The sequence below is a fragment of the Phyllobates terribilis genome, unplaced genomic scaffold, assembly GCF_046119375.1.
Source record: "Phyllobates terribilis strain yellow unplaced genomic scaffold, ASM4611937v1 Scaffold_1__5_contigs__length_1240528914, whole genome shotgun sequence".
In the NCBI taxonomy this organism is placed as follows: Eukaryota; Metazoa; Chordata; class Amphibia; order Anura; family Dendrobatidae; genus Phyllobates; species Phyllobates terribilis.
The window spans coordinates 1,060,127,563-1,060,140,286 of record NW_027362761.1 but is presented as its reverse complement, the minus strand read 5'-3'; the positions used below and the strand labels follow the sequence as shown (position 1 = coordinate 1,060,140,286).

The 12,724-nt window shown below is 45.8% G+C and overlaps 1 protein-coding gene across 2 annotated transcripts in view; it reads right to left on the bottom strand.

Annotated features, from left to right (window-relative positions):
- LOC141158951 (macrophage scavenger receptor types I and II-like) overlaps window positions 1-12,724 on the bottom strand; it is a 110,302-nt gene that overhangs the window by 85,211 nt on the left and 12,367 nt on the right. For both annotated transcript variants that reach the window (XM_073645419.1, XM_073645420.1), the window contains exons 3-4: window positions 9,720-9,827; window positions 2,771-3,120 (exon numbers count right to left, since the gene is read on the bottom strand). In XM_073645419.1, coding sequence (XP_073501520.1) covers window positions 2,771-3,120; window positions 9,720-9,827 — 458 coding nt within the window. The remainder of the gene's footprint in view (window positions 1-2,770; window positions 3,121-9,719; window positions 9,828-12,724) is intronic.

Below are 12,724 nucleotides of genomic sequence, written 5' to 3'. Positions count from 1 at the left end.
TATATCTCTCCCTAAATCAGCAGCGCTGTCCCTACACTGTCTAATCCGGAGCGACTGTGTCCAAGATGGCGGCGCCCGGTTTTAAATACTCGAGGTGACGCTGTGCGGCCAGCCAATCACTGTAATGCCCACAACCAACATGGCTGCAGCATTACAGTGACTGGCTGGCAATCCCTGCATGTTCATTGGCTCTGTAAAGAGCGCCAAACATGCAGGGCGGAGACCCGAGCTCCCGCCCGAGTAACCCGGAAATGCTCGGTGCTCGCCGAACATCCCGAGTAGCGTGATGCTCGGGCGAGTACCGAGCAATGTCGAGCATGTTCGCTCAACACTAGTTATAATGCATTTGAATGTGTAATGTGTTTAGTGACATATGTTATTAGTGATAGATTGTATTCTGCCCAGCAGTAGGGTGTTAGGGTTAATAGTTAAGACTAGCGCAGAGTGGAAGTGACTAAAGTCATGAGACAGAAATAGTTTCCTCTCAGGAGGTTAGATATGATCCAGTATGCAGTAGAGTTGGACCTATGGTCTGACCAACGAGCAGAGCTGCATGAAGTGAATATCCCTGAAGTGAGAGGAGACTGAGGCAACGGATCGCAAGATTCAGAGTAGAGACAAGGAAAAGCGATAGATGAAGTGAGTGATTTACTGGACACTGCATCGGAAGCAGGAGGTCTAGTGGGATGGTCTCGAGTTCAAAAGCTAAAGAGGTAACAGGACACATCAGAGCAGGGAATGCAAGATTAAGAGAGTGTCCCGGGTGGTAGTTGCAAGGCATCAGGAAGCAGAGAAGCTAAGTAAACGCTATAGTGGAAAAGCAGCTCCCCTAAGGAGAAAGCTTACACGAAACCATGGGTTGAAGTACAGGACTCTCGCTTACTGAACTGTAGTGCCTTTGTTGGGGACAAGCTCCCAAAGCAATGTGCTGGGTTGTGGTGAAGGTAGAGGAACTGAGCTGGAAAGAGTGAGTTTTGAAAGGAAAGAACAAATGTGTTTAAAGATGATCCATGTGTTAAGAGAAAGGTCCATGAAGATTTGTACCCTCTATCCACTGTACATACTCTTATCTACATTATGGTCCAGTAAAAGACAGTTTATCTTTAAGTGGTAGTCTCCCTCATTGAACTCTGTAAAATCCGGTCCTGGCCATGCAAAATCGCCAGCATCAAGCAGCCTGCAAGGGCATAGCGCCCCCATAGACAAAGTCCACACACCCAGCCAGGACCCCCATTTTCATGTAGCATTCTGGGGCAAGAAAGACAATTACCTCACCCATGAATACCGCCCTGTACCACATTAAACTTGGCATAGTCAGCAGGATCAAGTTTCGCAGTTAGAAAAATGAAGTAATGCGGGGAGATTCGAGCTACGTGTAAGTTGGCAACCTTTGCGTGGTCTGCCATACCCGGCAGGTGACAGCTGTGTATTATAACCAGGAACTGCTGCTAACAATCTAGGGTGGACAGCTGCATTTAACATGGACTGGCATGTGTGCGCTTCATTCTCTCCGCACATCGGCGCGCCCATGACGTTATCGCGGGTCGCGAAGGGGTTGTTATGACAGCCTGGAGTCAGCGGAGGAACTCTCCCCATGCTTGTCACTATGGAGCTCCTTTGTCACTATGGAGCTCCTTTGAAACCATGCCTGAGGCCGAGCTTCAAAGAATACCATGACTACTACTATATGCAGAACGGATGATCGCAGCTTCTAGTACCCTAAGGGGGCTAACAATAACAGTGAAAAGTAAAAAAGTTTAAAAAAATATGAAAAACATAAAAAAAAACCTAAAAGTTCAAATAACCTCCCTTTTCCTTCAATAAAGATATTAAAAAAAATAAAATATACCCATATGTGGTTTCATTGCATTCAGAAAAGTCCGATATATCAAAATATGAAAACAATTACCCTGATTGGTAAACACCGTAAACAAAAATATTTAACAACTCCAAAATTAAGTTTTTTTTGGTCTCCGCAATTCCCCAATTCTCCACGCAAAATTAAAAGCCGTCACTCAACTCCGTGGACAAAAAATGAGATACTACAGGTCTCGGGAAAAAAAACACGAACCCTCAAATTTTTTTTTGCAAGTTCTGATTTTTTTTTCACCATAATTGTACTGATGAGGAGAATCATATTGCAAGATCATTTTTACCACAAAATGTACACTGTAAAAACAATTCCCAAAAAACAATGTCACAATTGCATTTTTTCATATTTTCACAGCACTTGAATTTTTTTTTCCAATTTTCAGTACACTATGTGATAAAACGAATGGTGTGTTTCAAAAGTACAGCTCGCCCCATAAAAAAACAAGCCCTCATATGTCTATGTGGACACAAAAATAAAAGAGTTATGACTCTGAGAAGAAGGAGATTACAAAATGGAAACACAAAACTGGAAATTGGCGGAAGTGTAAAGGGGTTAAAATATTTAGAACACCACGTATCATTTACTTTACACTTCATAAATACTTGCTACTTTGTGTTGGTACATCATATAAAATCTCGATAAAATACATTTAAGTTTGTGGGTGTAATATAAACAAATGCGATAAAGTTCACGGGGTATGAATACTTTTTCAAGACACTGTATTTTTTCTATTAAATACTTTGATGCAATCATCATTGGACAAACTCTTGAAATATGACATATCTACATCAAATTTGTTAGCCAATTTGCCGTTTCTGATGTGAGTATTACCATGAGAAAGACATACGACTGCTATATTTTATGGTACTTGTAGTGCTTTGTGTGTAATTAACATACCTCTTCAATTGAATAGAACTTTTCAGAAATGGTTATATTTATATCATGCATTATTACTTTGCTGTCATCCAATGATGCTGTTAGGAAATTCACCGTATTTTGGACAATTTGGACTTGATCTTTGTTTTTCTTAGACTGCAGAGTGGCATTATTCATCATTTCATTGAGGGTTTTCAGTTCTTCTGAGTTTAGTGATATTTGTGCTTTGCAATTTGAGATATTTTGTTGTAACTCATGTATGATCGGAGTGTAATCATGTTTGTTGTCTGTCTCCAGTTCGGTCTTATTTTTTTCACCGTGAAATTTTTCTTGTACACTTTGTTTACTTTGTTCAAAAACAGCAGAATGGCCTACAAAGCAGGAGACAAAACAATCACATAAAGTACACATTATACTTTACATTGCACAGTGGTGGACAAAAGTTTTGAGACTGACACAATTATGGAAAGACTCAATATTTAGAGTGTTGACAATTATTTTTTAATACTGCACTTCGCCCTGGCAGCTGGATAACAGCTTCTGGTCCAAATCCTGACTGATGGCAACCCCTTCTTACCTAATCAGTGCAATTTCTGTGTTTTTGTTTGTCCCTCTCCTTTTTGAGTATTGACTACAGGTTCTCAATGGGATTGAGATCCGGGGAGATTCCTGACCATGGACTCAAAATTAGATAATTTCTTCACCAAGCCGTTTAGTTATCACTTCTTCATCACTGAAAATACCTTTACCCCAATCCTCTACAGCCCAATCCTTTGACCTTCTAGAATTTAATATTTTCTGATGAATCCTCTTTTTGGGACATCTAGAAGTATAATAGTCAGTTGAAGAAAAGGTGAGTGCTACCATCTGTCTGTGCCAGCAGTAAAACATCCTGAAACCATTCATGTGTGGGGTTGCTTTTCATCCAAGGGAGTGGGCTCACTCACAAATTTGTCTAAAACCACTGCCATGAATAAAAAATGGTGTCTAAACGTCCTCAAAAAGAATATTCTGCCAACCAACCAGGAGCAATTTGGTGATTATCAAATAGAGCACCATGTTACAACACAAAAGTGATAACTAAGTGGTTCAAAGAAAATTTCTTTGAAGTTTTGGGTCTATGGTCAGGAAACTCCCCAGATCCCAATCCCTTGTGGTCAATCCTCAGGAAGTGGGTGGACAAACAAAAACACAGCTATTGTAATAAACTTCAAAAACTGATTAGGCAAGAATGCTTTGTCATCAGTCAGGATTTCGCCCAAAAGCTGATATCAGCATGATATTCAGCTGATATTCAGCTAATCCTCAACAGAGTCGCCGGATCTCACAGAGGTCAGCGTGACTTGATGACACTGATGAGCAGTATAGTTATTGATGTCACTGCTCATCACAGCCACCATGTCTCGTGGAGTGCAAAAGGACCCGACGTGGCTGCTGCTACAGCCTATGGAGCTTCGTTCTCTGTACGAGGCTCCATAGCTTTTGGACATCTGATTCAGAGAATGTTGTGGGAACGCCAAGGACTGCGTTGGAGCTGCATGGGAACTTTTGTTTAAAATAAATTGATGAATGAGGGACAGTGTCTTATCTTTATTTCTCTCTTTTTCTGTTTCTCAGGTATCCATTTGTGGACAATGCGGATTTAGTGGACTACATCGGATTCCCTGGACTACGGCGGACCTGCATGGCTTTTTTTTTTTAATAAATTGGTGAACCAGGGAAAGTGTTTTTTCAAATAAAGTATTTTTTTTTGTGTGTTTTTATTTTTTTGATTACTGGGTTATTAATGGGAGTTTCTGATAGACACCTTTCCACTGCTAATACCAGGGCTTTTGACAAATCACAGCTGACATCAACTCCAACTACCATTACCCCGATTGCCACAGCACCAGGGCAATCGGAAAGAACCGGACAAAGCCACATCTAATGTGATGTGCCACTTCTGGGGCAGCTGTGGGCTGTTATTTTTAGCTGGGAAGGGCTTAATAACAAGGGACCTTCCCAGCCTGATAACTTCAGCTAACAGTTGTCTGCCTCACCTTTGCTGGTTATCAAAAATAGGGGAAACGTCACATTCAGGGGTGGATTAAGAGTAGCCAGGGCCCCGGGCAGTTTAGAAGGTGTGGGCCCCCCCACAGGTACCCGATGTATCACGTGACATGTCACATGATCCCCTTTTGATAGATCATGTGATAGGTCATGTGACTAACACAGATGCTTTGGTGACATCTGTAGACGGAAAATTATGGAATTTTTTTTCCATTATGTACACAGCCCTATACATAACATAGCGCTATATATAGTAGAGCAGCGGTGGAAGATTAATTTCCTTGAGGGGCCACATGAGAGACCATGACTGTTGTGGAAGGTGAATCAATAGACTGAAATTAATTCTACTCAATATTAATAATATTAACAAAATAATAAAAAAATATATTAATTGTATGACTCAGGCTATGTGCCCACGATGCAGAAATGCTCCGGATATTTCCTGAGCGTTTCTGCATGTCCCTGGCAGAAAAAACGCATGCGGATTGTACATGCGGATTGTACATGCGTTTTTCCTGCCAGGGACATGCGGATGTGAAACGTTCTTCACATGCATTTCCGCATGCGGGTTGACAAGCGCTTTCCAAGCGATTTTAGCATCACTTGGAAAGTGCTTGACAACTTGGTCACACTATATAAATCCATGCAAACAGCATGGATTTATATACTTTGACCAAAAGAATGTTTAAAAATAAAATATAAATCTATACTTACCTTCTGATGGCCCCTGGAGTCTTTCTTCTCTCCATTCTCCCATGTCGTGAGATCGCGGTAAACTGAAGGACCTGCCAACGTCAGCGTTGCGTGACCCGTCACATGACTATGACATCAGCGCAGGTCCTTCAGTCCATCGAGATCTGCCGGCATGAGAGGAAGAGCGCACCGTCGGCCGCCAGAAGGTAAATATAACATTTATATTTTATTTTATTCTTTTTTTCACAGTTTCTATGGTACCTGGGTCCGGAGGAGAGTCTCCTCTCCTCCACACCCGGGTTCCATCCGCACATTGAAACGCGTGGATTCCGCATCTACATATACAGTGATGCGTAATCCATGCGTTCCAATGCAAGTCAATGGCGGCGAAAACGCAGCACTTCTGAAAAATAAGTGCTGCGTTTTTTTCCGCAATGATAATCCGCAGCGGAAATTTCCACAGCATGTGCACAGCACATGCGGATTATCATTGGGGAACATGGCAGACCTTCTACCAAGCGTTTTTTAAGCATTTCTCCACGTTTTTGCCGCTGCGGAAACGCTTAAAAAACGCATTGTGGACACACAACCTTAATATTGAGCAGAATTAAGTATGCTGACATCCCCCTATATACAGTTTGAGCCCGCACATAGCTCTCTAGATACAGTATGAGCCCTCACATAGATCCCTAGATACAGTATGAGCCCGTACATAGCTCCTTAGATACAGTATGAGCCCGTACATAGCTCCCTTGATACAGTATGAGCCCCCACATAGCTCCCTAGATACAGTATGAGATCCCGCATAGCCCCTATATACAGTATGAGCCCGCACATAGCCTCCTATATAAAGTATGAGCCCCCACATATTTCCCTATATACAGTATGAGCCCATACATAGCTCCCTAGATACAGTATGAGCCCGCACATAGCTCCCTAGATACAGTATGAGCCCGTACATAGCTCCCTAGATACAGTATGAGCCCGTACATAGCTCCCTAGATACAGTATGAGATCCCGCATAGCCCCTATATACAATATGAGCCCGAACATAGCCTCCTATATATAGTATGAGCCCCCACATAGCTCCCTATATACAGTATGAGCCCGTACATAGCTCCCTATATACAGTATGAGCCCCACGTAGCTCCCTATATACAATATGAGCACCCACATAGCTCCCTACATACAATATGAGCCCGTACATAGCTCCCTTCTCTGATCGATTGTCGGTTCCACAGCCAGATCAGAGAATGGTTGAATGCAAAATGCAGCTGCCTGGGAGACACCTCTGACCACCGCATGAGGTGGCCCGGAGGCACCCCCCTGACGGCTGTACCCAGGTCACATGCCCCCCCTGATTCCCCTAGGTATGGCCCTGTATAGTTTATATGACAATACATGACTGGTATCTATACTATAATCAGGGATGTGTCCTTCTGCTAGAAGCCTCTATAGATTGTGCAAGCGCAGTCTGGCCACAGACAGAAAGACACATCCACATCCCAGACAGGGATGAGGAGTGTGGCGCCAGAGATCGCGGTATGCATAAGCACTGAGTGCATACCGCGATCTCCGGCACCATAAACACATACGTGTTCGGTCCTGTCATCTCGGGAGAGGAGTGTGGCGCAGGCGCCAATTTCCGGCACAATTTTAGTGAAGACAAATATGAACAGTGTCTTCGACAAAATGGACAGCGTGGTATGCACATGCGCGTACTTTGTTGAATACACTCTGCACATTTGTATTCATTCAAATGAAACCGGATATCGCGCTATGCGGACTTGTGGAGCATGGACCAGAGTGAGGGGGGAGCATATACCAGGATGGGGGAGCATATACCAAGATGGGGAGAATCATGGACCAGTATGGGGGAGCATATACCAGGATGGGGGAGCATATACCAAGATGGGGAGAAGCATGGACCAGGATGGGGGAGTATATACCATAATGGGGGGGGAGCATGGACCAGGATGAAGGAGCATACACCAGGATGGGGGAGCATACACCAGGATGGGGGAGCATATATCAGGATGGGGGACCAGGATGGGGAAGCATACACCAGGATGGGGGACCAGGATGGGGGATCATATACCAGGATGGGGAAGCATACACCAGGATTGGGGAGCATATACCAGGATGGGGGACCAGGATGGGGGAGCATATACCAGGATGGAGGAGCATATACCAGGATGGGGGAGCATATACCAGGATTGGGGAGCATATACCAGGATACGGGGCCAGGATGGGAGAGCATATACCAATAAAAAAGCTCGCTACACAGGCATAGAACAGGTTCAATAGCTAGTATGATATACTGTGATACGGACATTAGATGTTATATGCTATACACATTGTTATATTCCATCTGATGTCTGTACCACAGTATACCATACAGTAATCGATATACTGGATGACATTTTTGTACATGGATATACACTGTACTGTTCACACCTGGACCTGCCTAAAGGACCTCGCATATTATATATGGAGCAGTATAGTATGTGACGTCCTGTAGGTTCAGGGTTGATCAGTCAGTGCAGGATCCTGTCTGCTGATGTCTGTGGTCGCTCTGCAGGGGCTCAGTGTGATTTATTGCAGGACTCTGAATTTTCCTGACAATCTGGTGATGATGGAGCCGATGACCCAGAGTGACCTGATCTGCAGCAAAGGTCAGACTCCAGACCTAAGTCATACAGAGCCGCCGACCTGACACTAAGGGATCCGTGTGAACCCATCAGGAGGGGAGCAGCGTCCTGCAACCCCCTCCTCACTCCAGACATCCTGCCCAGGGCCCGACCTCGACCTCGTATTTACCGCCATCCACTGATGCACGAGCTCCTCTCCGGCAGGATGAAGTGAAGCAGCTCCAGGCGCTGCTGTGTGACGTCAGTCCTGGAGACGCAGCACACAGCGTGCAGGGGGCGTGTCTGTCTCCCTGATGCGACCGGCCGGTGTCTAATGGTAAAGTGCGGTCCCCCTGCCCCTGCCTCTCCAGAAAACATTATAATGAGGGCGATCTGGCCGTGGGCCCTGCCGGAGCCTCCGGCCCCGAGCGGTAGCCCAGATCATCCTCATTATAATTCGCCTATGGTCACATTATTTTTATTTATTTATTAAGTTAAAGCAGGCTAAACACCATTTAGTGCCACATGAAAGGCACTAAAGGGTGCAAGTTTATTATATGCAGGGGGCTTGTGAAATTATATACTGTATCTACAGGATATCTATCTATTCTGTCTATTATATCTATTCTGTCTATCTACCTAGTATCTATTTATTATATTTCTATTATATATGGTAGCTAATATCTATCTGTTGATTATATATCTAATATCTTTCCATCATCCATCTATCTCTTTATATAAGATTGCTTTATTACTTTTGTAAACTAGCTTTAAGTTACATAGAGCATTACAGTATGTAAAATATGTTAAAAACGCATTGCATATAGATTGCATATAGATTTCATATGCTAGACGAGAAAAAATCACAACCTCGCATTGCACTTGCATGATATACGGAGTGACACTCGCATGACACTAGTCTTACATCCATGCTCACACCTTCAGTAGTTGGTCAGTATTTTACATCATTATTTGAAAGCCAAAATCAGGAGTGGAAAAATTAGAGGAAAAGTATAATAGAAATGCATGCAACACTTCTGCATTTTTCACCCACTAGTGGTTTTAGTTTACAAATACTGAAGTAAAATACTGACCAAATACTGAACGTGTCAACATGACCTACTTATCTGGATCAACATTAGAGCGATTTTTTTTTTTTTTTACGCAAATTTGAGCAAGCTCTAAGTGACCATACCTTTAGATACAGTCACGACCTGTTACTTGCCACAGGTGAGTCTGAACGAGCATCACATGTTTGAAGCAAATTTGTTTATCAACAATTTTGGAAAGATGCCAACGATTTTGTGTGTTTTGTGTTTTTTGGTGTTTTGTGTGAAATTACAGTATATCCATTTTCCCTTTCTTTCCTCAGTTTTTTGTGTTGTACACACATTGGAAATAAACATGTGTTTAACAAAACATGTGTAATTGCAATAATTTTCTGGGAAAAATACTTCATTTTCTGGAACAATTTAAAGAGTGCCAACACTTTTGGCCTTGACTGTATAAATAATTTTCAAATAAACTAAGTGGCTTTTATAACATCTACTGGTAGATCTTCTTAAGCAATGCTTCAATTACATGACTCTTTACTGTACCTTGTAGTTTAATAGTGAAGACAAGGAGGCCTAGGACAATAATAAACAGTATTACATTGCCCACAATGGCAATCTTCAGTTTCTTTTCAACACTTTTCATTTTGTTACCTAAAAAATAAATATGGCATTTCATTTTCTATGCGTTAATATAAAACATTGCAAAACAAATCTACATATTAATTCCTTCACAACCTTTGACGTTCCTATACGTCATGGCCAGATAGGGGTTCCCAACCTTTGACGTATGGGTACGTCATGGCGATCGTGTGGGGCACACTAGCTGTGCCATCGCTATCATCACCGAGAGCTCGGTTTAAGTCAAAGCTGAGACCCGTCTGTAACTGCCAGGGGTGGTACCTGGACCACCCCTGGATTTTTAACCTCCTAAATGCCACGATCCATATCATCATACCATCCATATCATACCATTTAGAAGGCTGGGAGAGGGAAATGGCTCACTCTCCCTCCTGATCAGCGCTTCCATGACATCATCGTGAGGACCCGATTGTTGCCATCGCAACCTAAGGTAGTTATGATGACAGCTAAGGCAAGTCTGTTAAACCATGCCAGGAGCATGGTCTAAGAGTCTTTTGTCAGTGCAGCACTGACAGGAAAAAAATGCATTGCAGTGCTGGTGCATTGCAATGCATTATACCAGCGATCAGAGTAAAAAAAAAGTTAAAGTGAACCTGTCAGCAGGATTTTGCTAAGTAAACTACAGGCAGTGTCATGTTGGGGTTGTGGCACTGATTAATATGATACCTGAGGTGAAGAAATCAGTCTTGTGGTTCTTGTATAATCAGTGTTTGCAGTTTTGAGTTAATGATATGCCAGTGCTTTGGGGCGGGACTGTACACAGGGTCTTTCCTTGGTGCTCTAGGCCAGATCAGTAAGAAAAGACCTGCCCCTGTTTCTCTGTCTGGCTGTCTCTATGATTTGGACCATACTTGTGCTTCGGGGCGGGCCTGTGGGCAGGTCTTTTCTTGCTGATCTGGCCTGCCTAGAGCACCAAGGAAAGTACTACTGTTTCCTCATTGTCTGCACTGTTGCATCCATACAACCTGCTTACACTTTGTAGCGCCGGCGTCCCTGCCCTCTGCTAGGCAGGGACGCTGTTCCCCTCACCTCTCTGCTCCGTGCCCGGCGTCCTCCTCCCGCTCTGCTGGCAGCGCGCGCTCCTTCCCGGCCACTGTGCTTAGGGCGCGCGCGCTCTCCCTCCCTCTTAAAGGGGCCGCGTGCGCCGTCCTAAGGAGTCCCCGGCCAATGGCCGGAGGACTTCACCATATATAAGGCACCTCCTCCAAAATGGAGGTGCCCGAGCAATGTTGTTGCACTGTTCACTACTCTGCTTCAGCCCTCAGGTCCCGTTGCCAGTTACCTGCCAGATACCTGCCAGATTCCTGCCAGCTTGCTGTCTTATTCCTGCCTGATATTCTGCTACCTGCCTGCTAGCCTGATGTCCGACGGTCTGCCTTACAACTCCTGTCAGTCTGTCTAAGGACCAGCTTGCCTGCTCACCTGGGAGCGCACATCAGCTACCTGCCTGCTTGCCTGAGGTCCGACGGTCTGCCTTCCAACTCCTGTCAGTCTGTCTATGGACCAGCTTGCCCGCTCACCTGGGAGCGCACATCTGCTACCTGTCTGCTTGCCTACCTGGAGGCTCCGCCGTCACGTGCTGTGACCACCTGCCTGTCCAGTGACTCCTGCCCGCTCACCTGGGAGCGCTCATCTGCTGCCTGTCTGCTAGCCTACCTGGAGGCTCTACCGTCACGTGCTGTGACCACCCGCCTGTCCAGAGACTTCTGCCCGCTCACCTGGGAGCGCTCATCTGCCGCCTGTCTGTTGGTCTTCCTGGAGGCTCCGCCGTCACATGCTGTGACCACCCGTTTATCCAGAGACTCTCGCCTGCTCACCTGGGAGCTCACGTCTACCATCAGCCGCCACAGGTCGTACCAACCCTTTACCCAGAGACTGCCCCGGACACTTGCCGTGACCATCTGCCCGTTCATCCAGAGACTGCCCCAGTCACTTGCCATGACCTCCTGCCCGTTCATCCAGAGACTGCCCCGGTCACTTGCCGTGACCTCCTGCCCGTTCATCCAGAGACTGCCCCGGTCACTTGCCGTGACCTCCTGCCCGTTCTTCCAGAGACTGTCCCGGTCACCTGCTGTGACTGCCTGCCTGGTCGCCACCCGCTCCCTTACAAGGACCGCCCCCTTGTATAGTAGCTCAGAGGTTCCGCCTCCCAGACCCGTTACAGTTTGCTCGGGCCATGGAACCCGGTGGCACCCAAGCTCCCTCGCTCTCGGACCTGTGTCATGAACTGTCCCATCAGAGGTCCCAACAGGAGTCCATCCTGGGTCACCTGCGGAATGTCAATTCTCGCCTGGACACTCTGACTGCTCCGCCAGCAACCTCCGCCAGTGCCATGACTCGCAATCCGGCAGCTCCCCTGCCCACTAATACCATGGTATCCTACCCCGGACCCCGGCTTTCTGCACCTCCTCGCTTCGGAGGCGACTCCGCCCAGGCTCGGGGCTTCATAAATCAGTGCACCCTGCACTTTGAACTATTGTCCCACCAGTTTAATTCCGACCGGGCCAAAATTGCCTTCATCATGTCCCATCTCACCGGGGAGGCCCTGGCCTGGCTAAATCCTCTATGGGAGAGAGGAGACCCCCTGGTGTCCGACTTGCCTGCCTTCCTAACGGCTTTCCGGAAAGTCTTCGACGAACCCGGACGGAAGACCTCATCCGCATCTTCACTGCTACGCCTCCGTCAGGGAAGTCTCACCGTGGGCCAATATGCCATACAGTTCCGTACCCTTGCCTCGGAGCTGGCCTGGGATAACGACGCTCTGGTATCCGTCTTCTTGGAGGGTCTGTCCGGCCGTATTAAAGATGAACTCGCCGGTCGGGACATTCCTACCACTCTCGATGACCTAATAACTCTTGCCACCCGGATTGACCTACGGTTCCAGGAGCGTGCCAAAGAGGTCACCCATG